The sequence below is a fragment of the Pistacia vera genome, unplaced genomic scaffold (genome assembly GCF_008641045.1).
Source record: "Pistacia vera cultivar Batoury unplaced genomic scaffold, PisVer_v2 Contig300, whole genome shotgun sequence".
In the NCBI taxonomy this organism is placed as follows: domain Eukaryota; kingdom Viridiplantae; phylum Streptophyta; class Magnoliopsida; order Sapindales; family Anacardiaceae; genus Pistacia; species Pistacia vera.
This window is the reverse complement of record NW_022196114.1, coordinates 727,951-754,794: the sequence shown is the minus strand read 5'-3', so window position 1 is coordinate 754,794 and position 26,844 is coordinate 727,951. Positions and strand designations below refer to the sequence as shown.

General features: G+C 40.3%; 1 protein-coding gene and 1 long non-coding RNA gene across 2 annotated transcripts; one reads left to right on the top strand and one right to left on the bottom strand.

The window, feature by feature from the left end:
* The first annotated feature begins 1,083 nt into the window (after positions 1–1,083).
* On the top strand, positions 1,084–4,922 carry LOC116135525 (putative disease resistance RPP13-like protein 1). The gene has a single exon (XM_031421234.1). It carries the CDS (start codon positions 1,098–1,100, stop codon positions 4,920–4,922), a length of 3,825 nt encoding a protein of 1,274 aa, XP_031277094.1. The 5' UTR covers positions 1,084–1,097.
* Positions 4,923–6,461: 1,539 nt separating this feature from the next.
* LOC116135535 lies at positions 6,462–9,902 on the bottom strand. Its single transcript, XR_004128914.1, has 3 exons — positions 9,738–9,902; positions 9,586–9,638; positions 6,462–7,034 (listed from the first exon to the last, which is right to left on the bottom strand). It is a non-coding gene; the product is annotated as an uncharacterized LOC116135535 (long non-coding RNA).
* Positions 9,903–26,844: the final 16,942 nt, after the last annotated feature.

The window sequence follows — 26,844 nt, the reverse complement described above, 5'->3', positions numbered from 1 at the left end:
TGAATAATATTAAAATAAACATGTGTTTTCTTTTTTAGGATAAGATATATAATAGAATATGGTTGAAAAAGTTAAACAAACATGAGGAGAGGTTTTAAACTGTTTTGGGCCTGCAATTACTGGTGTGGTCTATGAATTGGGCTTAAATTCGTTTGAAAGATGAGCCTGATCAACAATATATGCAAATTGAAATTCCATTGGGTATGCATAGTGAGTACATTACGATTAGTGTAAAGTTAAAGATATAAATGTAGGATCCTTAATACTATAAAAAGCTTTGACAACAGGGAGGGTTGCCCAAATCCCCAAAGCAATATATATTCTCTGTACTTTGCTTACAAGATAAGCAACTGGAAAAGGAGTGACCTTGCTTGTAAATTTCATGGTCGAAGTCTTGGGTAACTTCCTTCCTTGATTGTAACTTTCTACAGATTGTCTCTATACTTCGATTCTCCATAAATCTTGTTTCACAAAGACGGTACTAGTCGATCATTGGAGAGGCAATTCTGTCGTCACTGTTGAGTGCTGATAGAAAAGTTGGTCTTCGAGGGACGTGCAGTTGGTCTCCAAAAGAAAATCCATGCTGATCTCAGAAGTGGGAAAAGACATGGTGAAGATTCATGCCGTGCTGACGACGCAGAGGAGAAGCAGATGACGAGTCGTTGGTTAGGATCTGGCTGGGTGAACTCCAGGACTTGGCCTATGACGTGGAAGACATCCTGGATGAGTTTGCTACTGAAGCTATGCGAGGAAGTTGTTGCTTGAACCTCAAACTCAAGCCACCCCAGTAAGGTACGAAAACTCATTCCCACTGCTTCACCAGTTTCAGTCCACGATCTGTTAAGTTCAATAACATGAGGGGTCCAAAATAAAGAGATCACTACCAGATTGCAAACTATTGTAACTGAAAAAGAACCTGGAGTTGAGAGAGAATTCGGGAAGGAGGTCAAGAAAGTCAGGGAAAGACTACCAACACTCTTTGGTTAATGAAGCCAAAGTTTATGGTAGGAAAAGGATAGGAGGCAATAGTTGAATTATTGCTGAGTGGTGATTCATGTACTGATGATGATGGAGTCTCTGTTATTCCTATCACTGGGATGGGAGGGTTGGGCAAGACCACACTCGCTCAACTTGTTTACAATGATGTCAGAATAGTGAATCATTTTGATCTCCAAGTATGGATTTATGTTTCCGACGATTTTGATGTAACTAGAGTGACAAAAACAATTTTAAACTCCATTGTTCCTGAGCAGGATGATAGCAATATTTTTCGCCGCCGTCATTTTAATGATCTAAACTGGCTTCAAGTCAAACTGAAAAGAGAACTCTCTGGTAAGAAGTTTTTGCTTGTTTTGGATGATGTTTGGATGCAGAATTATAATGATTGGACCATTCTATATAGTCCATTTGAAGCTGGTTCACCAGGAAGTAAGATAGTCGTTACAACTCGCTTGCAAGGTGTTTCATCGATGATAAAAACTGGTGCAGGGTACTCATTGGCAAAGTTGTCAGATGATGATTGTTTGCAAGTTTTTACTCAACACTCGTTGGGAACAAAAGATTTTAGTGTGCATGATCAAGACTTAAAAGAAATTGGTGAGAAGATAGTTAAAAAGTGTGATGGATTGCCTTTGGCAGCTAAAACTCTTGGTGGCTTATTACATGGTAAATATGATGTCAATGATTGGAGAGATGTTCTAAATAGCAAAATATGGGATATATCGGAAGAGGAAGGTGACATTATGCCAGCTCTCAAAGTAAGTTACTATCATCTTCCCCCACATTTAAAACAATGTTTTGCGTACTGCTCGTTATTCCCAAAGGGTTATGAATTTCAAGAGCAGAAGATGGTTTTATTATGGATGGCTGAGGGTTTCTTGCAAAGTGAAAATGGTGTGAACAAACTGGAAAACTTGGGCTGCAAATACTTTCGTGAGTTAAAGTCGAGATCATTTTTCGAAAAATCAGACTCCAATGCATCATTGTTTGTGATGCATGACCTTATCCATGATCTTGCTCAATGGGCTGCTGGAAAAACATACTTGAGAATGGAGGATATGCACGAGGGTGACAATCAATTTTGGTTTTCTGATAATCTTCGTCATTTATCATACACTGGAGGCCCATTGGATGGCATGGAAAAGCTTGAAGCCTCCAATGGTGTCAAACATTTACGAACTTTCTTACCACTCACGGTGAAACGAGAAGATTCCTCTTACGCCAGCCGTAAAGCTCCTTTTATTTATTATAAATCAGAATCTGCTAGGTTCCCTTCTGTCACTCTTAATTTTTTTTATCAGATGTTGCAGAAATCACAGCGTTTAAGGGTATTATCTTTGCATAAATACTGTGTCGAAGAGCTACCATATGACATTGGAGATTTGAAGCATCTACGGTACCTTGATCTGTCTTACACTGATATTATAAGTTTGCCTGAATCAGTTGGTAGTCTGTACAATTTACAATCACTTTTGCTAGAGGGTTGTGCTATTCTAAGGACATTGTGTACAGATATGGGGAACCTTGTCAGTCTGCGGCATCTCAACCTTTTCAGTGTAAATTTATTGGAGCATATGCCTCGCAGGATTGGAAAATTAACCAGTCTCCAAACACTTCCTAAGTATGTTTTGGGCAAAGACGTTGGCTCTGGGTTAGAAGAATTGAAGTCTTTAACCCATCTTAAGGATAGTCTTCACATTTCGGGATTAGAGAATGTACACGATGCTAATGACGCCAAGGAGGCAGACTTGAATGGTAAGCAGAACCTGAATGTGCTTCTTTTGGAATGGACTTGTAGTACCGAAACTTCGGCGCGGGTAGAATCTCAAGCACAAGTGCTGGAGTTGCTACAACCTCACCAAAACTTGACAGAGCTCAGTGTCATTGGCTATGAGGGTACAAAATTTCCAACTTGGATAGGAAATTCCTCTTTCACAAAACTAAAGAGTCTAAGATTCGAGAATTGTGGCAATTGTATTTCCTTGCCTTCTGTTGGGCACCTTCCCCTTCTCAAGGAACTTGTTATCAATGGAATGGTTCGAGTGAAGAGCGTGGATCCAGAGTTCAATGGAAATGGTTGCTCGGTCCCTTTTCCATCACTTGAGAGACTCTACTTTGGGGACATGAAAGAATGGGAAAACTGGATTCCTCATGGACCTGGTCAAGAAGTTGAAGAGTTTCCTAGCCTACGAGAGCTTTTTATTGTTCGTTGTTCAAAACTGAATGGGGAATTGCCAAAACGTCTTCCGAAATTGGAAAAGCTTGTCATTGAAAAATGCGAGCAACTGTCGGTGTCAGTTCCAAGTTCTCCAGTACTCTGCAAATTAGAGATTTATGGGTGCAACGAGGTGGAGTGGGAAATTGAAGACGGTGGTTCATTGAAGTCAGTGAAACTTATTGATGTATCAAATCGTGTGACTATGGGAGAGAGTTTTGTGCAAGGGGTACCAAAACTAGAAGAACTGAGGATTCGTGGTTGCAAAGACATAACTTTCAAAGGAATGGAATCACATCAAGATATTAGCTCACTTCATGGATTGGCTCCTGAGCGCTGTTCCCAAGTTCTTTCCACGGTTGCAGAGGAAGAAGAAAAGCTACTACAACAAAGGTTTCCTTGCAGACTTCATAATCTGGAACTGAGGGATTGTGAAAACCTTGCAAAGCTACCGCAAACGCTGCATAATCTCAGTTCACTTACAGATATATCAATAAAAAACTGCTCAAATCTTGTTTCTTTTGCTGAAGTAGTTGGCTTGCCTTCTCAGCTGAGATCCATTACGATTGAGAATTGCAAAGCACGGGGAGTTGAAGCATTGGTGCACAGCAGTATGACATCTCTTGAAAGTTTCAATATTTCAGATTGTGAGTCTGTGAAATACATTGCAAGAGTTCAGCTACCTCCGAATCTGAAGCGGCTGGGCATCAAATATTGCAATAACTTACAGACTTTGGTGGACAAAGAAGTTTTTGAAATGTTCGAGGAGAGTATCAACAGTGGCAGCAGTCAGAACACTTCTCTGCTAGAGTACTTGAATATTAGAGACTGTGAATCTCTTGCGTCCTTGTTGTCACATGGTGAGTTGCCATGCTCAGTTGAGCGCATTGAGGTTTATAATTGCCCGAATCTTGTTTTCTTCTCTTCAAGAGGTAATCTGCCTACGGCTCTTTTATTCCTTACCATTCAGCAATGCTCAACGCTGGAGTCAATAGCAGAAAGGGTGAATGATAACACATCTCTTGAGAAATTTTGTATCGATGGGTGTAAAAATCTAAAATTGTTACCCGATTGCTTGAACAAACTCAGCCATCTTCATGAGATTAAAGTAACGGATTGTCCAAATTTTATTCAATTTCCAGAAGGAGGGTTGCCCTCCACCAAACTATCAACGGTTTACATAAATGAGTGTGAGAAACTGGTGGCCCTGCCAAATGGAATGTGCAATCTCACCTCTCTTCAGCAATTGACAATACAAAAATGTCCAGGCATTGTATCTTTTCCTGAGGATGGATTTCCCGCTAACATTTGGTCACTCAAGATTAAAGATGCCAACATCTGCAAGCCATTGTTCAAGTGGGGATTGCACAGACTCACCTCTCTTTCTGTGCTCAAAATTAGTGGAGGATGTGATGACGTGGAGTCCTTTCCGCAGGAGGAGATAGGAATGAAACTTCCAACCTCTCTAGATACACTGGAAATTGAAAATTTTCCGAATCTGGAAAGCCTGTCCTCTTCGGTTCAAAACCTGACCTCCTTAACAGAACTACATTTCCTTCGCTGTCCAAAGCTCAAATACTTTCCAAATGGGCTGCCCCCCTCAATCGACTATCTTTATATCGATGGATGTCCTCTGCTGAAAGAAAAATGCAAAAAGAATGCAGAGTATTGGCCCATCATAGCCAACATAATATCGGAATCTCCTTGAATTCTAATCAATTTTATAAACCTTCAGCCCAAGGTACGCCATTTCAATTTAATATCCTTGTTTAATTACATGGAATCTCCTTGGATTTTTATTCATCCTCGCTGCATCTAAACAGACCGTGAGGATAGAATGCTGAGTATTGACTCCTCCATGAATGTCTATACAAAGATAACTTCATTTTTTTTTTTTTGAATAAAATCCGGCATTTATTCTGTATGTAATTGTTGATTATTTTTGTGTGATACTTGCAGAAAATCAATTAGTTAGAGATGCTGGTCGTGCAAAAGAGTTCTCAGTTGTTCAGGCTGTTCACCAATTGCTTTGTATAAGAATGTTTACATATGTAGGTTTCTTCGGTATCTTTGTGCCATCTTATGTGTTCAGTCTTCACGTTTCTCTTGACATGGACATGAGGTTTCTTGTTAACTTCGTGTTTGTTTATCTAGTAGTTTGTATCAGTATCAGTTGTTTATCAGAGGCTGTATTTCCATTTCAGAATTTTGTGGTCCAGTTGCCCACCTTTTGGTTGTGTATTGTGCTTCTGATTATGTATATATATTGGTATTGTATATTTATGCAGCAAAATTTATCACTCATGATTAATAAATAATAATAGTGATTAGTAAAAGAAAAATAAAACAGATAAATGACATTATTACGTCACTTTGTTTTCCTTCTTCATCAGAAAATTCCCTCATAGTTTTCCTGGGAAACAAACAGCGACAATTATTGCATCTCTTGCACTAGAAAAACAAGCAAGACCTCTCTTTCTCCTCATCTCACGCACACGGTTGACAAGTAGGTTTAGAAATTAAGAAGAGCCATTAGACATTCTAGAATATAACATAACTACTGGTGTTAAAAAGAAAACTAAATCAAAGTAAATTCATTTAGCCAAAATAGTTTTTTAATTTTATTTTTGGAATTTTTTCAATTAAAAAGATTGTATAATCGTTTTGTATATCCTGAATCTGTATCATAATGGCTAACATCATAAAAGATGATTATTTTGGGTATAATAGACTCTTTCTTTTTCTAACTTATTTTTTAGTTAAATTAAATAATAATAATAAAAAATTAAATACAAATATATTCTCTTATAATAAATCTATTTAAAGTTATTACAGAAGCATATGTTTATCTTAATAATCCCATGGTTCATGTAACAGTGGGTTTATAGGGGCATGGCATGGCTTACAGCTTACCATATGTCTTTTATATGATAATTCGAACATGGTTATAAAGGTGAGAGAACATAAAATGGTTGAGATGGAGCACTAGAGAATTCTGTTCTTAGGATTAAGAAATGATTCTGTTCTTAGGATAAAAAAATGATAATTAAGGTGTTAGTTATGATCATGATCAACTATTGGAATATGATTTAAGGGGCACTGAAGAGCTGCATGATCAACAGTGCAATTTTTTGTTAGGTACGTATTGATTTGGATGCATGATACACCTATGACTATAATTGGTTAAAACAAATGGATTTGTTAACCAAGAGATACATATAACTTTTGATCATACTTACTGTCATATTGTTTATCTTGCTGCATAACATTTTTGAATAAATATACAAAGTAGTCTATTTATGACATTTTTATTAGTGTTTTAGATAAATCTATTCCGATGATTAGACCTGACAAAACGGGTTAGGACCCTTGAGTCAACTTGTACCAGAGTAAATAATATAGAGTATAGATCTATATAATTAGACCCGTTTTGACCCGTACCCGACTCTACCCGTTTTGTAAACCCAAATTGGCATTCTTTCTCCTTCTCTTTCTCAACGTGCGAGTTAAAGCCTAAAACACTTTTTCTTCGCCTTCTATCTCTCTCTCCAAATTTAACTTCTCTTCTCTTGTTCATTTCATAGTCCGCCTTTTTCCTATCAAAATCATTCACAATCTCCATTCATTCCCCTTACCTAACCCGCTAATTTTTCTTCCCAAAGAGTTTTTCAACAACCCACTAATTGGAGTCGGGTTTTTCATCCTTCTTGTTAGCAGTAGACCCAGCTGACGTTTTGACAATACTTAGTTGGCCACCTTCCTTGTTCGCAAGGGTAGCTGCCTTCACTTCGTTGCAGTGATTTATGAATTTGGTCAGTTCCTGGAATCATCATATATAAGAGAAGGCAATGCCATTAGCAATATGAATGTGTCAAAAAAACAAGCAGATTGGAGTTAAAAGGGACGGGATACAATTTGTTTCATATCCCTGGAAGAAAAATTGTATGTGTTAGGATCCCACATTGGGAAGGGAAAATGATGGGCATGTGGGTTATAGATGACGATCGCAACATAATAGATGTAATGTGCTAATGAAGTGTAATTAGGAGCATACAGATTACAAAAGAAACTAAAAATTCAACCAAGCAAGAAAATGACGATTTTGACTCTCAAACCAGAAAAAAGTTTGGTCTTGACAAGACGAGACTGCAAAATCTGTTCCAGTTGAGTCTAACAATGAAACCAAGTATCCCTTTTGCTACTAAAATATGCTCCTTTTGTGATCAAATTTCAGAGTGAGAAGAACAATTTTTCATCCAAAAATAGCAAAATTCCAATTATGGATGTAAATATCCACTTTGATACCTCCTGAATAATTGTCTTCGCAAATTAAACAAACTTTGACAATGAAACTAAGATTGTCTACGGTGACACGACCTGAATTTCCTGGTAAAAAAACCACCACCACTCCTTTGGCCCAAAAAGGAACTAAAAGAACACCGTTGAATGTCCAGAAACCAGAGAGGAGAATTAAAAAAATCAGTCCCATCCACCAAATATGACTTCAAAATAATTCACTACATCTTTTGGTATCTTCACAGGCAGTTGCCGTGTCATGAAATTAGTGATATTACATGGTCAATAATTGATTACTTTGCAAGGTAAGAAAAAAGAATAGTAACAACGACGTATTTAAGTACAAACAAATTTCAGGTTCATGTCCAATACTCACTTTCAAAGTGATAATAATTGGGCACAAAATGTTAACCCATTGTTTATAGTCTAGAAAAACCCAACATCTTTTGGTACCTTTAAAGTCAGTTACCTTGATATGAAGATAAAGATATTACATAGTCAATAATGTGTTATCTAGCAGAGTAAGAAAAAAAGAATAGTAACAGTAACATATTCTACGAAAAAAGCTCAGGTCTATATGGCTGAACAAATCTCTGTACTAATACACAACAAGGAAATAAAAGACCAATACTACAAGAGTTCGTCATGCTTCACAGTACATCTTAATGCAGTGTTTCCAGATGGAGTTCTATCTTGAAGCGATGTATATGCTAGTTAAAAAACTGAAAGAACAACAAGAAACTTATAATATGCACACTATAGAATATTTCTAGCTGCAGAATCTTTCCAGTCTTTTTTTTTTTTATTGTAGATATAAGAAAAACATTACATAGGACAAAACCCAGCAACCTCTCCTACTGTGCCCATTTTGTAATACCTTAATGCCTTTAAACTAATTGGCCCCTCCTTACATTAGCACTGACTATGGTAAACTAAAAAAGATATATCATAGCATAATAGATGTAATGTTCTAATAAAGTGTAATTCGGGACATACATATTACAAAAATTCAACCCAGCAAGAAAATGACGATTCCCACAGTCAAACCTGAAAAAAGAATTGTTCTTGACAAGATGAGACTGCAAAATCTGTTCCAGTTGAGTCTAACAATGAAACCAAGTATCCCTTTTGCTATTAACATATGCTCCTTTTGTGATCAAATTTCAGAGTGAGGAGAACAATTTTTCATCCAAAAATAGCAAAATTCAAATTATGGATGTAAATGTCTTCTTTGATACCTCCTAATAATTGTCTTCACAAATTAAACAAACTTTGACAATGAAAGTACGATTGTCTATAGTGATATGACCTGAATTTCCTGGTAAAAAAACCCACCACCACTCCTATGGCCAAAAAAGGAACTAACAGAACACCTTGGATGTCCAGAAAGCAGAGAGGAGAATGATAAAACTCAGTCCCATCCACCAAATCTGGAGAAGAAACTCCTCACTGTATCCAGACAAAAATACAAAACCTAAAGAAAAATGCTCCTATCGGGAACCTTAGCTCCAGTGACAAAGGTCTCCAGAAATTTAAGATTGTAAAATCAACTTCAGCAAACAGACCAGAATACCGTAACCTTTATGATAAAACCACACACATCATCAGCCAAGTGAGTAATAATCAACTTATCCCACCTTCTTAAGAACCCAGAGATCTGAACAAAATAACTATAGCCCTGATCCAAATCATGCTTCACAACAGAACACTCTCAAGCAATACCCATAACAACAATACCATCATTGTGAAATGGCCTCATTTCTAGACATGCCTAACAGAACCGAATATCACAGTAAAGTAGCAGCTAAAATATTAATACTTAAATTAGACCAATAATTATAGCTAGAATCGGTATCTAATAGATCAAAATGCTTATACCAAAGCAAGGAAACATGAATTTTTGGTGCTAAAAACATACACAAATACAATCGCCCTTATTTACTGTACGATAATTTGCTATTTTTAACACAAATAATTATCAAAACTCTAACTGCCTATTCTTACGCCTTGTTTACATCAAACAAATAAAGAAAATAAAAATTAACAAAATAAATAGTGTGAAAAATGGAACGTACCCTATCAGTATCCATGTCTTTTGTAATCTTTCAAGGCTTCACAACCCTTTTCCCTTCATAAATGAACATAAAATTAATCCTTACAATTCAACCAAATAACAAAAATATGCAGATAGTATTATTAGATACAGAACATAGACAGACAGACTTACCTTTGCGAATATGAACGGCTTTTCTATGGCGGTTGGGAGGTGTTACTTTCTTATTTTGTTTGCCTTTAAATAGGTTCCCTTTCTGCGTCATCTCTCTCAGACTCTGTATGTGGTACTTGTTAGGGTTTTACAAATTCTTTTCTGGAGGCTTACCGCTTACGTGATAAAAAGTTAATATATTAATTATTATATGTATTAACTTTTTAACCATGGTTTGAGTAATTTAATGGTAAAAAAATAAAAGGAGTTTCATAAACTTTTGAGTTTAAATCTTCTTAAATACTAAGAGATGATTATTAGAATTTTTATCCTACCAATAATGATAAAAAAATAAAAAAAATTTTATAAACTTTTGAGTTTAAATCTTCTTAAATACTAATAGAGATGATTATTAGAACTCTTATCTTATCAATAATTTTAAGATATCGAAAGATTAATTGACGAACGTATGAATTAACTCAAACACTTTAGTGATAAAAAAAGGAAAAAAAAAAAAAGATAAAAACACTTACACTTCTTTGAATACTAGGTGTTCGAACCATCTATTAACAGAGAAGCAAGATCTCCGTTAAGTTAATCAAATAATCTTGACTGGAAACCATGACAAGACACTGTTTGAAAAGCTTGATTGTAGCCAATGCCGACATTTGTACGGCAACCTTGTTCTCAAACACGAACCTCACTTTCAACTTTCAAGTGCAAACAAAATCCATCTGCACAGTGCACACGACCGGACTTATGGGCGTACTTTTACTTATTTTGGTTAATAGTAAAAGAAACATATAAATGGGGGTATACAAAGATAATTTTCACCCTTAATTTTTATGATTTTTTTCTCTTTTTTTATTTTTTTCTTCTTAATGATTTCATTTTGTAACTCTCATGCCGACATTTGTACAGCAATCTTGTTCTCAAACACGAACCTCACTTTCAACTTTCAAGTGCAAACAAAATCCATTTGCACAGTGCACACGACCGGGCTTACGGGCGTACTTTTACTTATTTTGGTTAATAGTAAAGAAACATATAAATGGGGTATATAAAAATAATCTTCACCCTTAATTTTTATGATTTCTTTCTCTTTTTTAATTTTTTTCTTCTTAACGATTTCATTTTGTAACCCTCTTTATATATGGCTTTTTAAAGATAACATTTTTCTTTAGTTAAAGCATGAGAAGATTCCAAATAAAAATGATTGGCAGATTCCGGTTTGAAATTTTTTTCAAATGATTTCTTCTCATGACTTTCATATCCAATCAACATTATTTGATTTTGTCATATTATAACCCTAATAGGCCATAAACAAGATTGTCACTGAGATAAGCTGCTAAATTATTTGGACACTTGCATGAATAACAAAGAGGTTTGTCAGAGAATAAAATGGGGTATATAAAGATAATCCTCACCCTTAATTTTCATGATTTCTTTTCTCTTTTTTATTTTTTTCTTCTTAATGATTTCATTTTGTAACCCTCTTTATATAGGTCTTTTTAAAGATAACATTTTTTTTTAGTTAAAGCATGAGAAGATTCCAAATAAAAATGATTGGAAGATTCCGGTTTGAATTTTTTTTCAAATGATTTCTTCTCATGGCTTTCATATCCAATCAACATTATTTGATTTTGTCATATTATAACCCTAATAGGCCATAAACAAGATTGTCACTGAGATAAGCTGCTAAATTATTTGGACACTTGCATGAATAACAAAGAGGTTTGTCAGAGAATAAAATTTCATAACACTAACGTAGTTCCATTAACACACAGAAATTATTAATTCAAATACAAGTGAAACACAAAGAAATACACTGCTATAGTGCTACAACTGAACAAACATAAGAACACAAAGAGACACACTGCTCATGGTACAACTGTAGAAACATACAAACTTAAATATTAATGGAACAACATGTTATGCCTAAAAGATATAAGGGCTGACGTAAGTTCCAGTCAGCATGCAAGAGTCAGATCATGGGTATACCTGCTGCTTGATTTCGTCAGAGTAGTGGGTGTGCGCCAGACCAGCCAGAAGTTGTGATGACCCCACGTGTCCAATCCCTGCTCCAAATCACGCAAATCTCTATAGAAGGTGGGCAATGTGACATAAAGAAGGATTTGCACGGATAATCCCACCAACTTACAGATTTAGTGATCATTGCCTCAATGCATCCCACTATAAATTGGAAGCTCCTCCCTCACTAAGGGGATTCGCACATTTTACTCTTGATTGACTACTCTCTCTCTCGTTAGAATTCTTAGCATTTGATACCTTATAATATCATTGTAAAGTCAGTCAGCTAAAAGCAACCTGACCCTTATCATCAATACAAGCATCAGTGGATGTAGGACTTGCTACCTTAGCATCCGAACCACTTTAAAAATTGTCCCCGTTGCATTTACTATCATTTTCCTTTGCATGCATGTGTGTCTTTCGGGCCAGCTCAACATTTCACACGTGTGTTTCGTTGGTGTTAAAATCACGCTCAACAGTTTGACGCTAGAAGGAGGACCCTAATTTAGTGTTCATCCTTCATCAGGAGAATCTCTAGCTTATCGGTCCTGCAACAACAAATGGCCCGCCAACCAGAACCTGAGCAAACCAACCAGGGCGTTAAGGGGCTCCCCAAGTTCAAGGGGACACTTCTTCCAAAAAACCTTCAGCCCTGCAAAATGCTGCAGGAGATATCTCATCAAGTTCACAGCTTGACCCGTTATAAGAAGCTACCTGGAGAGGTTTGACAATACTCTCCAGATGGTCAACCGAAGGTTGGACCGTTTGGACCAAGGCATGCCATCCAAGTTAGTTGTGGTGGTGCAACCACCAAAAACGCCTGCAGGTCGCACGAAAGCACGGCAAAGGGAAATAGCTCGTGCTGCGAGCTCTGTAGCGCGTAGACGAAAGGGTAAGCAAGTGACAAAAAACAAGCACACGGGCTCCAAAGATGCAGCCCTAGCTGTCCCAAACAGAATACCAGTCTTGTTGAGACTCGGTGAAAAGATGCAGCCCTAACTATCCCAAGCCACTTCACAAGTACACACCCATAAAAGTGCAAGAGGGTCCCACACTTCACGGGGCGGTTATTACCACCGCGAAGGTCGTGAAAATACCTTGCACCTCATCGCACGCCTCTAGCCAGCGTGTGTCGAGAGTGGTCAGAACCGTCGACCGAGGCAAAGAGGAACCCGACCTCAAGACTTTCCTCAATCGTAACCGCGAGAGTCGAACTCGCATAGGTGAAAGCAATTCCCAAGCAGCTCCATTGCCTCAAATTGAGGAGCTGTAGCAAGCTCTAGACAGACTAAGAGCTCAGCAAAATGAACAGGGGCAGGTCGCATCTATGTCCCCCTTCTCTCTCGAAGTGTTAGGCATTGCACTCCCACCAGGATTCAGGATGCCCGACATGCGGGCGTTTGATGGAAATTTTGATCCGCAGGATCATTTATATGAATTTAACGACCTGATTGAGCTTCACCAGGTCTCAGATCTAGCAAAATGTCGTTGTTTGGCAGTGATTTTGACCTCTCATGCCAAACGGTGGTTCAGGTCGCTCCCAACGGGATCAATCAGTTTGTGGCCTCAGATGAGCGCGACGTTCCTAAGGCATTTTCAAGCAAATCAAAAGTTCTCGATGCCTTTAAGTTACCTTAGCAATATAAGGCAAGAAAGGGACGAATCCCTCCAGTCTTACATTGACCGTTTCTACAGAGAACTCAACAAGGTGACTCATACTCCCGAAGAGTCTGTTCAGACTCTCATCATAGCTGGAGTTCGTCCACAAACCGACCTGTGAAAAGAATTACAGGCTGAGGACGATGTTTCCCTTACTGGATTCTATAACCTTGCGGAGAAGTACCTCCGGATAGAAAATTCATTGGGAGTATTCCACCGTCGCGACCTCGACGCTTCAAGCAGTGCACCTGGTCGGGGGGATAGTAGAAGAGTTGATCGCAGGGGGGACGCTGACAATTAGCAAAGAGGGAAGAAACCTCGTTACGAGCCCAAAAAGTCATATGCTCTCGTCCCTCGTCACGATCGTGACAGAAACCAATATACTCCACTAAACGCATCTGTATCGACTATTCTTGATAAATATGAGAAGGCCAGCCTACTCGGAGAACCCGAGCCCTTGAAAACTCCCGCGACAGCCAGAAATAGTAAAAAGTACTACCACTTTCATCGGGACAATGGGCATCATACAGATGAGTGTCGAGCTCTAAAGCAAGCAATCGAAGAGCTCATTAAGAAGGGGCATTTTAAGGAGTATATTGATGACTTTGCTCCCGCGCAAGAGAAAAGTCAAGGGGAGCAAGGAAAAAAGCGTCGTGATCGCAAAGGGTATAGCATTGTCAACATAATCTTTGGAGGGCCGCACCTCGCGGGGATCACACGAGGTGCCCAAGAGAGATATGTCCGCGAGGCTCATCACGACCTAATTAGGGTGATGAACCCACAAAAGGTTCGCAAGGAGGAGCCGATCACCTTCTCTGAAAAGGATGCAGCTCATTTGCATCATCCTCACGATGACGCCCTTGTAATCACGCCCCTCATAGGGCGCTATAACGTCCGCAGAATGCTAGTGGACAACAGAAGCGCTGTGAACATCCTGTTCAAGGACGCTTTCGAAAGAATGAACTTGGACGAGGCTGACCTGAAGCCCGCCTTGATCCCTCTTTATGGTTTTACAGGGGACCACATGATCCCCAAGGGAACGATCTAACTCCCAGTCACGCTGGGTGACTATGACGAAGTGACTAAGGTTACTGAATTCTTGGTTGTGGACTGCCCATCTGCCTTCAATGAGATCTTGGGGAGACCATTGTTGAGAAACTTCAAGGTAGTCACTTCTATATACCATTTGAAGATGAAGTTCCCCACCCCGACGGGGATAGGGGAAGTTAGCGAATCTCAAAGCACATCTCACGACTGTTACATAAAAGCAGTGCAGTTGGTGTATAGAGGGAATGGCATCTCGCATGGTATTCCTTGACAGGCTATGGCGATCAGCCGGATCGAGTCACAGCCTGGCCCAACAGAGGATAATATGGATCCTCGGATTCAGGAAAGCCCTTCTAGTGGGCCAGTTGGGGATTTGTCCAAAGTACTGGTCGACTCGAAGGAGCCGAGCCGAGCCGAGTGTTAAGGATTGGGAGCAGTCTCAACCCCCAGCTCACCTCCGAGCTGACCAGCTTCCTGAAAGAAAATATCGATGTGTTCGCCTGCACACGCAGATATGGTCGGGATCAGCCCGGACATCATTTGCCATGCATTAAACATCGACAACGAAGCCAAACTAGTTTGCTAGAAAAGAAGAGCAATGGATCCGGAGCGATACGTCGCCTTAAAAGTAGAGGTGGACAACCTCCTTCGAAACGGGTCCATCCAAGAGGCACTCTACCCGACCTGGGTTGCCAACCCGATTCTGGTAAAGAAGCCCAATGATAAGTGGCAAACCTGTGTCGACTTCAGCGACCTCAACAAGGCTTGTCCTAAAGACAGCTTCCCCCTGCCAAGAATTGACTAGCTCGTGGATGCCACCTCGGGGTACGACCTACTAAGTTTTATGGATGCGTACTCGGGATATAATCAAATTTCGATGTACGAGCTAGACAAAGAGCATACGTCTTTTATTACAGATCGGGGGCTGTATTGCTACAAAGTTATGCCCTTCGGCTTCAAGAACGCTGGCGCGACCTACCAGCGATTGGTTAATCGGATATTCTCCGACCAGATCGACAAGTCAATGGAGGTCTATGTAGATGACATGCTAGTCAAATCTCACGTCGCTGTAGATCAGAGAGCGCATCTCGCTGAGATGTTTGATATCCTCCGACTGTACAGAATGAAACAGAATCCTCTCAAATGTTCGTTCGGAGTATCGTCAGGTAAATTCCTAAGATACATGGTTAACCAATGAGGAATAGAAATTAACCCCGAAAAAATTCAAGTTCCGCTCGATATGGAAAGCCCGACCAATAAAAAATAGGTCATGAGTCTTAATGGGCGAATAACGGCATTAAGTCGCTTCATATCGAGGCTAACAGATCGCTGCTTACCATTCTTCAATGTTCTGAAGGCCAATAAGAAGTTCGAGTGGACTCCCGAGTTCGAACAAGCGTTCCAAAGTATAAAAGAACACCTCGGTAAACCACCTCTCCTATCCAAGCTTCTTCCCTAAGAGATTTTGCTTCTATATCTGTCCGTCTCTCAGTTCGCGGTCAGTGCAGCCCTAATTCGCAAAGAGGAAAAGGTCTAATGGCCAGTGTACTATGCGAGCAAGCGTCTGACAGATGCCAAGATGCGGTATCCGAAAATGGAGTGATTAGCCTATGCCCTGTTGATCGCTTCCAGAAAGCTGTGACCTTACTTCCATGCCCATACTATCCATGTATGACTAATTACCCCCTCAGGTAGGTCCTCTAGAAGCCAGAGGCATCGGGTAAATTGCTTAAATGGGCCATGGAATTGAGTCAGTTCAATCTGAAGTACAAGCCAAGATCGACTATCAAAGGGCAGGCTGTTGCTGACTTCATCTCAGAGTTCTCCTATCTTCCAGGTGAATCAGAGCAACAGCCTAGCGAAGCCATCCAGGAAACCACTCAGAATCTGTCGACCTGGAGCCTCTATATCGATGGATCATCGAACAGAAAGAATGTCGGTGTAGGTCTTTTCCTTTTGAGCCCCGAAAGAGCTCGCATTCGCTACATTCTTTGGTTCGGATTCAAGGCAACTAACAATGAGGTCGAGTATGAAGCTTTGCTCGTTGGATTGCGGTTGGCCCGAGAAATGGGTGCAACCGCGATCAGTGTCCACAGTGACTCCGTGCTGGTCGTTAACCAAATTTTAGGGGAATACCAAGCCAAGGAAGAAAACATGATTCGTTATCTGAAAGAAGCTAAGGCCGCACTCGAGCCGTTCAAGCACTTCGCGATCACTCAGATTCCCAGAGATGACAACTCTGTGGCAGACGCCCTAACAAAAATAGCCTCATCGTTGGACTCAGAAGCGTTGGATAGTATTCCTATTCAATTCATCGAGGCCCCAAGTATTAGCTCGATCAAACAGGCCGTGAATGTGACAGAATCAGATTCCTGGATGACTCCCATTTTCCAATACCTCAAGGATAGGATCTTGCCTGATGACAAGGTTGAGGCAAGGGTTCTGCGAACAAGATCTGCTCGCTACACCCTCATCGGGGACCAGCTGTACAGGAGAGGATTTAGTGCCCCTCTCCTTCGATGTGTAACCAGCGAAGAAGCAGAATACATCATGAGGGAAATTCATGAAGGGATCTACGGTAATCACACCGCCGCATGATCTCTTGCGAACAAGGTTGTTCGACAAGGGTACTATTAGCCCCGAATTCAAGATGACGCCTAAAACTTTGTCAAGAGGTTTGATAAGTGTCAGCGGTTCGCGAACATACCGCGAGCTCCTTCCCACAAAATAAGAACCATGACTAGCCCCTGGCCTTTTTCCATGTGGGGGATCGATCTCATCGGTCCCATGCCAATCGAGAAAGGGGGAGTTAAATATGCCGTGGTCGTGGTAGATTACTTCACCAAATGAGTGGAAGCCGAACTGCTAGCGGCTATCACGAACAGAAAGCTCAAAGACTTCGTTTCAATAATATTGTGTGCTGCTACGGAATTCCTCATACCCTCATCTCGGATAATGGGAAACAGTTCGACAACGAGGAATTCAAACAGTTTTGTGACGAGCTCGGCATCCATAAAAAATTTGCCTCAGTCGCAAGACCACAAGCAAATGACCAAGTTGAAGCTGTCAACAAAACCATCAAGCACACTTTGAAGGCCAAACTTGGCATAGCCAAAGGGAATTGGGACGATAACCTCCTTGAAGTCCTATGGGCGTACAGAACAACTCCAAGAACCTCCACCTCAGAAACACCTTTTTTGCTAGCATACGGATGTGAAGTGATGATCCTTGTAGAGGTGGGAACTGGTTCACTTCGGAGGGACTTGTACAATGAGGCCGACAACAAAGCACTTATGAAAGCAAGCTTAGACCTTGTTGAAGAACATCGCAGCAAGGCTTCGCTAAGGATAGCAACCTATCAGCAACGCGCGAAGAGGTTCTTTGATTCAAAGGTCAGGCGAAAAGACTTCCAGCTCGGTGACCTTGTGTTAAAGGAAGTTCTTCTCGGTACCAAGGAACCAAGTGCGGGAGTGTTAGGACCGAACTGGGAAGGTCCATACCGCATCGACAAAGTGATAAGACCGGGGACTTATCATCTCAAAAGGCTGAACGGTTCCAAAGTACCCCAAGCTTGGAATGCTAAGCACCTTCGACCATATTATCAGTAATTCCGAACTCAGTTTTCCTTGTAAATTAATTTGCTATTTGTGTAAATAATTTCCTTGTAAAGTGATTATTTTGTTCGCTTGTAACAACTTTCACATGTAATATTGTTCGTATAAATGTTCTATCCTGTTCGCATAAACTTGTCCCAATATTGTAAGCAATCAGGAAGTACTCATGTATAATAAAGCGAATAGAAATTGTAAAAGCAAAAATGTATTTCATTAATGAGGAGTACAGCAGGCAAAATGGCATGACTACAAGCCCTAATCTGGCTCCTAGAGGACCGACCTCGTCGTCCTAGGGCTGGTCGGCTGAGGGTTTATCCAAGGCATGTCCTGAACCTCCTGCTCGGGAGGCCACCGCTTCATTATCCTCTCACGCCATGGACATAAGTGTATCCCACCAGTCCTCTGGGAGGTCGGACATATCAAGTCGCGGATTCTTTAGTCGCAAGGCATAGATGGACTCGATCGCCCATTCGGCAGCCATCTCCTCAACCTCCACTGCCTGATTCTGCATCTCTTCTGTCAAGGAAGCAACTTTTCCCTGACTTGTCTGAAGTTCAACTTTGAGAGCTTGCCTTCACTTCTCGGAGGCGTCCCTCTCTTGTTCTGTTCGCAAGGCCTGCAAAGAGGTCGCTTTGAGCTCTTGGTCCTTCTCCCCGGCCTCCTTGGAGAGTTTGGCTATGGTTCTTTGTAGCTCCTTTATTTCCTCCCCATGCTTCTCGAGCTACGCTTTTTGGAAGTCCACCATGCGAAGAGTCGCGTCTCTTTTGTTCAGGTACCGGTTCGCCGACTCAGAAAATAGGTTTCTCTCTGTTTTGGTGGCTTCCAAGCTTCGCTTGAGCATTACATTCTCTTCCTTCAGAGCAACCTCTCCCTTTGCGACTCCCAGTTGAACTTTCTCCAGGGACATTCACATGGAAAGAAGAGCCTGCGAACAAAGAAAGATAGAGTTAGCTAATCAAAAGAAGCTAAGGGTAGTCCTCGCCGAGGACAGTTCGTTCACTTTGCTTAAGTGTTGGACCGATGTGGACATTAGGTCCACATCGCTGGAATCTGCGAACTACTCAAATGATTATGAGAGTCCGCATTCCAATAAGGCGTAGACCACCGGCTGCAGGTACTCCGGCAGGTTCCCCAGCGAGTCCAACATTGGAGTATCCTTCTTCGCGCCTTCAGCAGTGGTCGAGTCGTCCATCGGTTCTTTACCCGACCTCTTCACGTCCGGCTGCGACCTCTTGGGTTGATCGCCCTTAGATTCGGTCTCTGACTCTTCGACCTGAATCTGCCTTCTCTTATTTTGTTGAGCCGTTATCTTTAGCCTTGGGCGAGCAGGCGACGGCTGGGAGACCTTCGTGGTTCGTATTGGTGCATCCTCTGACAGTTGTGGCTAAGAAGTCCTGGAAGGTCGCGTTGGTGGGCTCGATGTTGCACCTTTAGCCAAGGGAACAGTCGGAGCAATATCGGTTGCCTTGTCTTTTCTTGACCGAGGGAAATTGAGCAGCCTTCTTCGCGGCTGCTCTGACTCCTTCGGAGGCATGGTCGCTGCATGCAAAGCATCGTTAACAAAGGTATTCAATTTCACGACTAGAAATGGACCAGTTAGCAGGACTTACTCAATGGGGGCTCTAACGACGCGCTTGCATTGAAGAAACCGTATTTTCGCAAATTCACGGTCGTCACGAGTTTCTTCACGTCACGCTTGTCCTCAGGTACGGAGCCGAAATACACGATCCTACGTCTATCGAAGAGTAGCCCTAAGTCGGTCATCTTGTTAACTGTCAGAAAGGAATCAGGTCGTTAGAAAGAGCACATTTCGAATGTAATGAATTTGTCAAAAAAAAAAAAAAGAGAGAGAGAAGAAAATGAGGCCTACTCGGTTCCTAGAAGCGGCAATGGCCGTCATAGTGAAAGAAGAAAAACTTCGTTTCATAGGCCCCCACGTTGCTCGGGTAACTGTGTATCCCCTCGGCGATAGTAGGTCGCCTGAACAAGTAATAAGAATCCTTGTCCTTGCTCTTTTAAAAAAAATACGAGCAGCCGAGCTCCGTCGCGGTTAGCTCGCCCAACCCGTTTTCGTGGCACGCGATGTACATTGCAATGGTAATAACGTACGCGTTCGGAGTCAGCTACATCGGCGCGACCCCAAAGTGGTCCAAAAGTGACCTGATGAAAGGGTGGAAGGGGATCAGTCCCCCACCCTTGATGATCTCCTCGGAGATCGCGGCCAGAGCACTTAGCGGATATCTCAATGAGTGTGCCACATCGAGGAAAACGTCCACCTCGATACCGTATTGTTTTATTACCCTCTCGAGCTCGTCCCTGATAAGTACCGAGAAGACCTCGAGAGGGATACTCGGAGCACCCTACGGGGATGAACCGGTTCCTTGCTTGGATCTGGTTGTTGAGGGGTCCATTTTGTCAGTCTACAAAAGCGACAAACAAAAGGGTCATTTAGCCGCCGTACGCTATTTCGCACGATGACGTGGGAGGAACAAACTCCCTAAATCCCAAAGAAAACCCTAACAGCATGATTCGAGCCGCCATTCAAGGCTCGAACCCGACATAAGCGTTTCGTCTCCGATTGATTATTGGAAGATTGATGCCATTTAATCATGGAAAATAATGAAACAAAAACAAAGAAAGGTTCTTACCTCTCGGAGTATGAGAACAGCTTCTGCTTCAAATGCCGGAAAAATGTAGGTTTGGAAAACAAAGGTTCCAGGTTTGCGAAAATCTTTTACTCTCTGTGAAAAAGACCCTGGTGGCATTGCCTGAGAAAGATTTGAGGTTTTTATAGCGTAGGAATCAGCGTTTGGATTTCTCAGAATCGAAACGGCTTTTGGGCGGTAAAGATTTCTCACCGTTGATCACGGCCATGTGTCGCACATCAGCGGGGAAGAGTGAGCGTCATGACTGGATAAAGTCAAACCTTCATCTTTCCCGTTGAAAAGCTCAAACGACGGCCATCTCTCTTTCTCAGAGCATTAATTGCGTCTCAAATCTACATTTAATGCTCTGATAAGGGGCGTCGTTCCAACGTATAACGCATTTAATGTTCTGATAAAACATACTGTGTCAGCATACAACACATTTAATGCGTCCGGTTGGCACTTATCATGCACAGGGCATATCTGTCAGCACAGGGACTGCTTCATTAAATGCACCCATATCAAAAGAACAACAGGTGACGTCTGATGAAATCAGGTCGCTCGTCCCCTGCAAACAATGAACATGCGAGGTCGTGTTCACGAAAGTGCCATCCCGACCTACTTTCAAACAGGCCAGGATTTCCAGAATTTCCAAAAATCATCCAACTGCGGCATGACTTGTAGTTTCCAAGGTTCAATCCTCGAACCTTAAAAACTATGGGACTTCTGTTATGCCTAAAAAATATAAGGGCTGACGTAAGGTCCAGTCAGCATGCAAGAGTCAGATCATGGGTATACTCACTGCCTACTTTCGTCAGAGTAGTGGGTGTGCGCCAGACCAGTCAGAAGCTGTGATGACCCCACGTGTCCAGTCCCTGCTCTAAATTGCGCAAATCTCTATAGAAGGTGGGCAATGTGACATAAAAAGGGATTTGCACGGATAATCCCACCAACTTACAGATTTAGTGATCATTGCCTTAATGCATCTGACTATAAATTGGAAGCTCCTCCCTCATTAAGGGGATTTGCACATTTTACTCTTGATTGACTACTCTCTCTCTCGTTAGAATTCTTAGCATTTGATACCTTGTAATATTATTGTAAAGTCAGTCAGCTAAAAGCGACCTGACCCTTATCATCAATACAAGCATCAGTGGACGTAGGACTTGCTACCTTAGCATCCAAACCACTTTACAAACTATCCCCATTGCATTTACTATCATTTTCCTTTGCATGCATGTGTGTCTTTTGGGCCAACTCAACATTTCACACGTGTGTTTCGTTAGTGTAAAAATCACGCATCAACACAACATAATACCTGCATGTATATAGCTAGTTAATCCTAAGCTCGGTCCACTTGAATCCACATTAACTGCTGACCAAATAACTTCCGATCAGTCTCTCTCACCACCTGAATTCTGAACTGGCCATCTTCAAGCTTATTGAAGATAAGTAAATCAGCAGGTTGAAGACCTTTTTCTTGAGCAAATGAAATCCACTGGCCAGTAAAAATAGGTCGTCTATGACCTATAGTTCGAGTGGAGAAACGAAACCTCCATGTTCTGTTGGTCCAGTCCTTGACCACCACATCCTGTCCCTCAAACATCTCAAAATGCTGCAGAGCGTTTGCAGGGATGCTGAGTCTTGTAGAAATATCAGTTTATGATAGATGCTTAGAGAAAATTTCCATAGCCATAGCCAGAGAACTAAGCAATACTAAACTTTCTGTATATGTGAAGTTTGATTTGCGATGATTGTGCTTGCATGAGTCGCTTATTTATAGGCGTAGAGAGATGCACTTTTGTATATGCTGACCTTTGCATGGCTACGTAGGCATGTTGTGATACAAAACACTTCATGCTTCTCAAACAACAACAATCAACTAAGGGTCCACATTATCACTTTTTTCCAATCAAGCTTTTCAAATGCACCTCTTGGTTGACAAATCCATTTGTTCTAGAACTAAAAAATAATCAATCCTGAAAGAGAAGAATCAATTATAGTCATAGGTGGATCGAAATTATACTAAATACAAGGGTTAAATCAGCTAAACAACCAATCCTGAAAGAGAAGAATCAAAGTTTGATATGTTTTGTTTGGCACATTTAAGAAAATATAATTTCGTTTAATCAATGTTATAAATGGTTGATTATGACAGATAATATATTATTTCACAAAAAGCATTTGGGATGCATTTGAATCTATTTTGGGCCAGTCCGGCGTATATATACAATTATTTTGGGAAACAAAGCATTAAGTTATCTGCCTTAACGCCTAGTGCATTTTTTTTAACAAGATTAAAAAAATGAAGTACCTTAGATTTATCGAAGGGATTATTGGGATCACAGTTTGAAGGATAGGTACTATATTCCTTATAATTAGGCCAGAGTCCATGAACTTGTGAAGTTTGCGCTATTTACGATAAGGCTGCTTGCATGAATCGCGGTTATTTATAGACTTGAAGAGAGATGGACCTTTGTACTTGCTCACTTTTGCATGGCTACGTAGGCATGTTGTCGTATTAATCAGCTTATTTTAATTTGCTTTGAAAAGCTTATTTTCCAACAAGCTTTTCAAATGCATATATAATCTATTATGGAATGGTCATGGAATGTTCTTAAGATTCTACTTTGCTTCTCTTAACATTCTTCTTCACTAAAACATAGTAATCTACTTTTGCATATATAATTTAATTAATGCTTCAACATTTTGGATATTCTTTGAAAATGAGCGCAAAACCTTATCACCCACTGTCAGGATCCCACATTGAAAGGGAAAATGGTGGGTATGTGGGTTATAAAAGCTTGGGTGCCCTCCCTTGGCAAGCCGATTTTCCAAGGAGAGTTATACCCAAACCCATGAAAGACCTATGGCCCAACCTAAATTGTTGAGTTATTGGAGTGGGTTCCTATCAATTGGTATCAAAGCATGGTCTTGCGCCTATGTGGCAGGTTGACTCGTGGTAGGCTGACCTTAGGCCTGGGCTGCTACCCCAAGAAAGGGCATAGAGGCCCGAGGGAAAGGTGATCCGCGTAGTTACCCAAGGGGTAAAGAGGCAGACGTGGACGTCGATTGCAGAAGCGTGGTGGAATGTTAGGATCCCACATTGAAAGGGAAAGAGGTGAGCATGTGGGTTATAAAGGCTTTGGACACCCTCCCTTGGCAAGCTGGTTTTCCAAGAAGAGTTCTACCCAAGCCCATGAAAGACCCATGACCTAACTCAAACCATTGAGTTATTGGAGTGGGTTCCTAGCTATCACCCACCACCCACTCCTCAATAAAATCGACAATATTTCAAACTCAATCAGAATTAATATGCAATCCTCAACTACCATTTTGTTTGCTTGTATATCTTGGTCAACATATATATTAACCATACAAGTAGAGATTTTTTTATTGAATCAACCCATTCTGTATACAAACAAACAAGAAAGGCCATATATGCGCAAACTACCATAAGGGTAGCATGGCTTCCCTTGTGAATGAAATAGGATATGCAAAACCAAAATAATAGAAAGCACACAAACACAAACAGTAAAGAGAAAAAATGATACGTGTGATTTATCCTGGTTCACCCAATTAACAAGCTATATCCAGCATAGTTAATATTATTTCAATACTGTCCCACCTCTCTCGTTTACAATGAATGAATTTGTTCTATTGTTTGTTATCACTCATTATAAGAGAAAATTGTATTAATATACTAGGTTTAAAAGATTAAAACCTAGTATTACAAATATTTATATTCCTAAGACCAAAACCAATAATGAGGAAGACATACTGGATGAGTTTGCTACCGAAGCTTTGGGGCGGACGTTGTTGCAGCAACCTCAACCTCAAATTCAAGCCACCACAAGTAAGGTACTAAAATTAATTCTTACTTGCTGCACCGGTGTGAGTCTACGATCTGTTAAGTTTAATAGCATGATGGAGCCCAAAATAAAGGAGATCACTACCAGAATGCAAAATATTGTAACTGAAAAAGACAACCTGGAGTTGAGAGAGAATATGGGAGGGAGGTCAAGAAAAGTCAGTGAAAGACTACGCACTACCTCTCTGGTTAATGAAGCCAAAGTGTATGGTATTGGTAGGGAAAAAGAGGAGGCAATAGTTGAAATAATGTTGAGGAATGATTGGTATATGGAACTGTCCAAGTTTTGTTTCATTTCCTGAAGGGGGGTTGACTTCCAGGAAACGGACACAGCTGTATGTAAGTGTGAGAAAATGAATGCCCTGCCCAACAGCATGCATTATCACAACTCTCTTGAAGCATTGACAATAGAGAAATGTCCAGGCATTGTATGCTTCCCTGAAAATGGATTTCCTACCAACCTTACATCAGTCAGGATCATAGACGTCAACTTGTGCAGAGTAATGTTGGAGTGGGGATTGAACAAACTCACCTCTCTTAAAAGACTCGACATTATTGGAGGATGTGATGACGGGGTGTCCTTTCCACCGGAGGAAGTAGGAATCAAACTTCCAACCTCTGTAACCAGACTAAATATAGAGAATTTTCTCAATATGGAAACCCTCTTCTCCATGCTTCAAAACCTCACTTCCTCGGAAGTTCTGATTTTGTTTACTTGTCAACGCTCAAAAACTTTCCAGACAAGGGCCTGCCTCTCTTACTTAAGGAACTACGTATTAAAGAATGTCCAATGATAGAAGAAAGGAGCAAAAGAATGAAGGGCAGTATTGTATGGCCCCCCCCAATACCTCTCATCACCGAATATTAAAAAACTGTTTGTTTTTAAAACCATACACCTTTTTATATGCTTGGAATTGTTTTTTTTTTCCTCAATTAAAAGTATTTCAAAGTGATGGAAGAGGATTTCAATCAATGCAAGGCAATAATCATGAATTGTTTTTATTTTATTTTTCATATTTCTTTTGTTTGATCATTCCCATCTCTATTTTTTGGATATAATAGTTATTAGAAAATTATCATGTCCTATAAAAGTTTAATATATGATGTTTACAAGAGCCGCCAGCATACTACCTTAAAATAAATCAAGTAAATCAACGTGCTTTTCTTTTCAACTGCCTGTGAATAATTATCATATTCAGCTGCATTAACGATCTCAATAGTCATCAAATCCTGGCCGAAAGATTTCTCTATTCCTCTGGCAAATGCTAGGAATGGATGGTTAGAGTCCAACTGGTAAAAATACAGCTATAACATGAAACTTCTCTGTAAGTAATTACTGCATTTACGATTTCATATGCAATTATATTTGAGCATAAGCAAAGAAGTTAATATTAAGAAAAAAAAAAAAAAAAAGATTGCATCAACTTTCACAAACAAAACAGAATTACTAGCTTCACCAGTTCAAACTCTCCGCAGTCTTCCCACCCAATGCACAGAATCCACCACCTGTTCGTGAAGCATATGTAAAGTTGAATAACTAAAATAAGCAAATGATATGAGCTTAGAAAAGAATGTCTCAAAGATTTTATGCTTTGAGTTTTGATAGTTGACTGATCTCTTCTTATGTCTAAATTATGTATTTATAACAAGAGTAAACGACTTTTTCCCACCCAAGGTTTGTGGTTTGCCTAATGACATTTCTCACCCAAAAAGTTTCAAAATACCACTTTCTCACACCAAAGTTAATATTCCGGTAACTACCAAACCAAAATCCTATCGATTCCAATGGCGACAATTCTCTCCGTACCACCATTTGAACCTTCGGTCTCCTCCTACAAAACCTCTCTCATTCTTACACTTGATTTCCGTCAATTACAACCGGCGCAAAGCTAGAGGTTTTTTGTTCTTAGCTAATTTTCGGTGATTCTAACTACTAAAGTTCAGTTGGTTACCATCATTCGATCAAAGCTTCCACTCTAGAAAGTCCTTTTATCCTGGTTTTGGTAACTTACTGAACACTGATTAAGAAAGTGAAGTATATTTTGAGTATTAAAGGGTATAAATTCTGTGTAGAAAAAGTAGTATCTTGAAACTTTTTTGGTGGAAAAGTGTCATTAAGGCAAACCTTGGGTGGGAAAATGTTGTTTACTCTTTATAATAAATACAAATAGAACTATAAAAACTTTAAAAAAAAAATTTGTTTACATTTATCCATTATATTGCAGAACAATATCAGAATGGGTTGTAATTAGTCAACATCT

Excerpts from the sequence above, each read along its gene's own strand:
- LOC116135525 (XM_031421234.1), top strand. The coding sequence starts at position 1,098 with ATGGGAGGGTTGGGCAAGACCACACTCGCTCAACTTGTTTACAATGAT.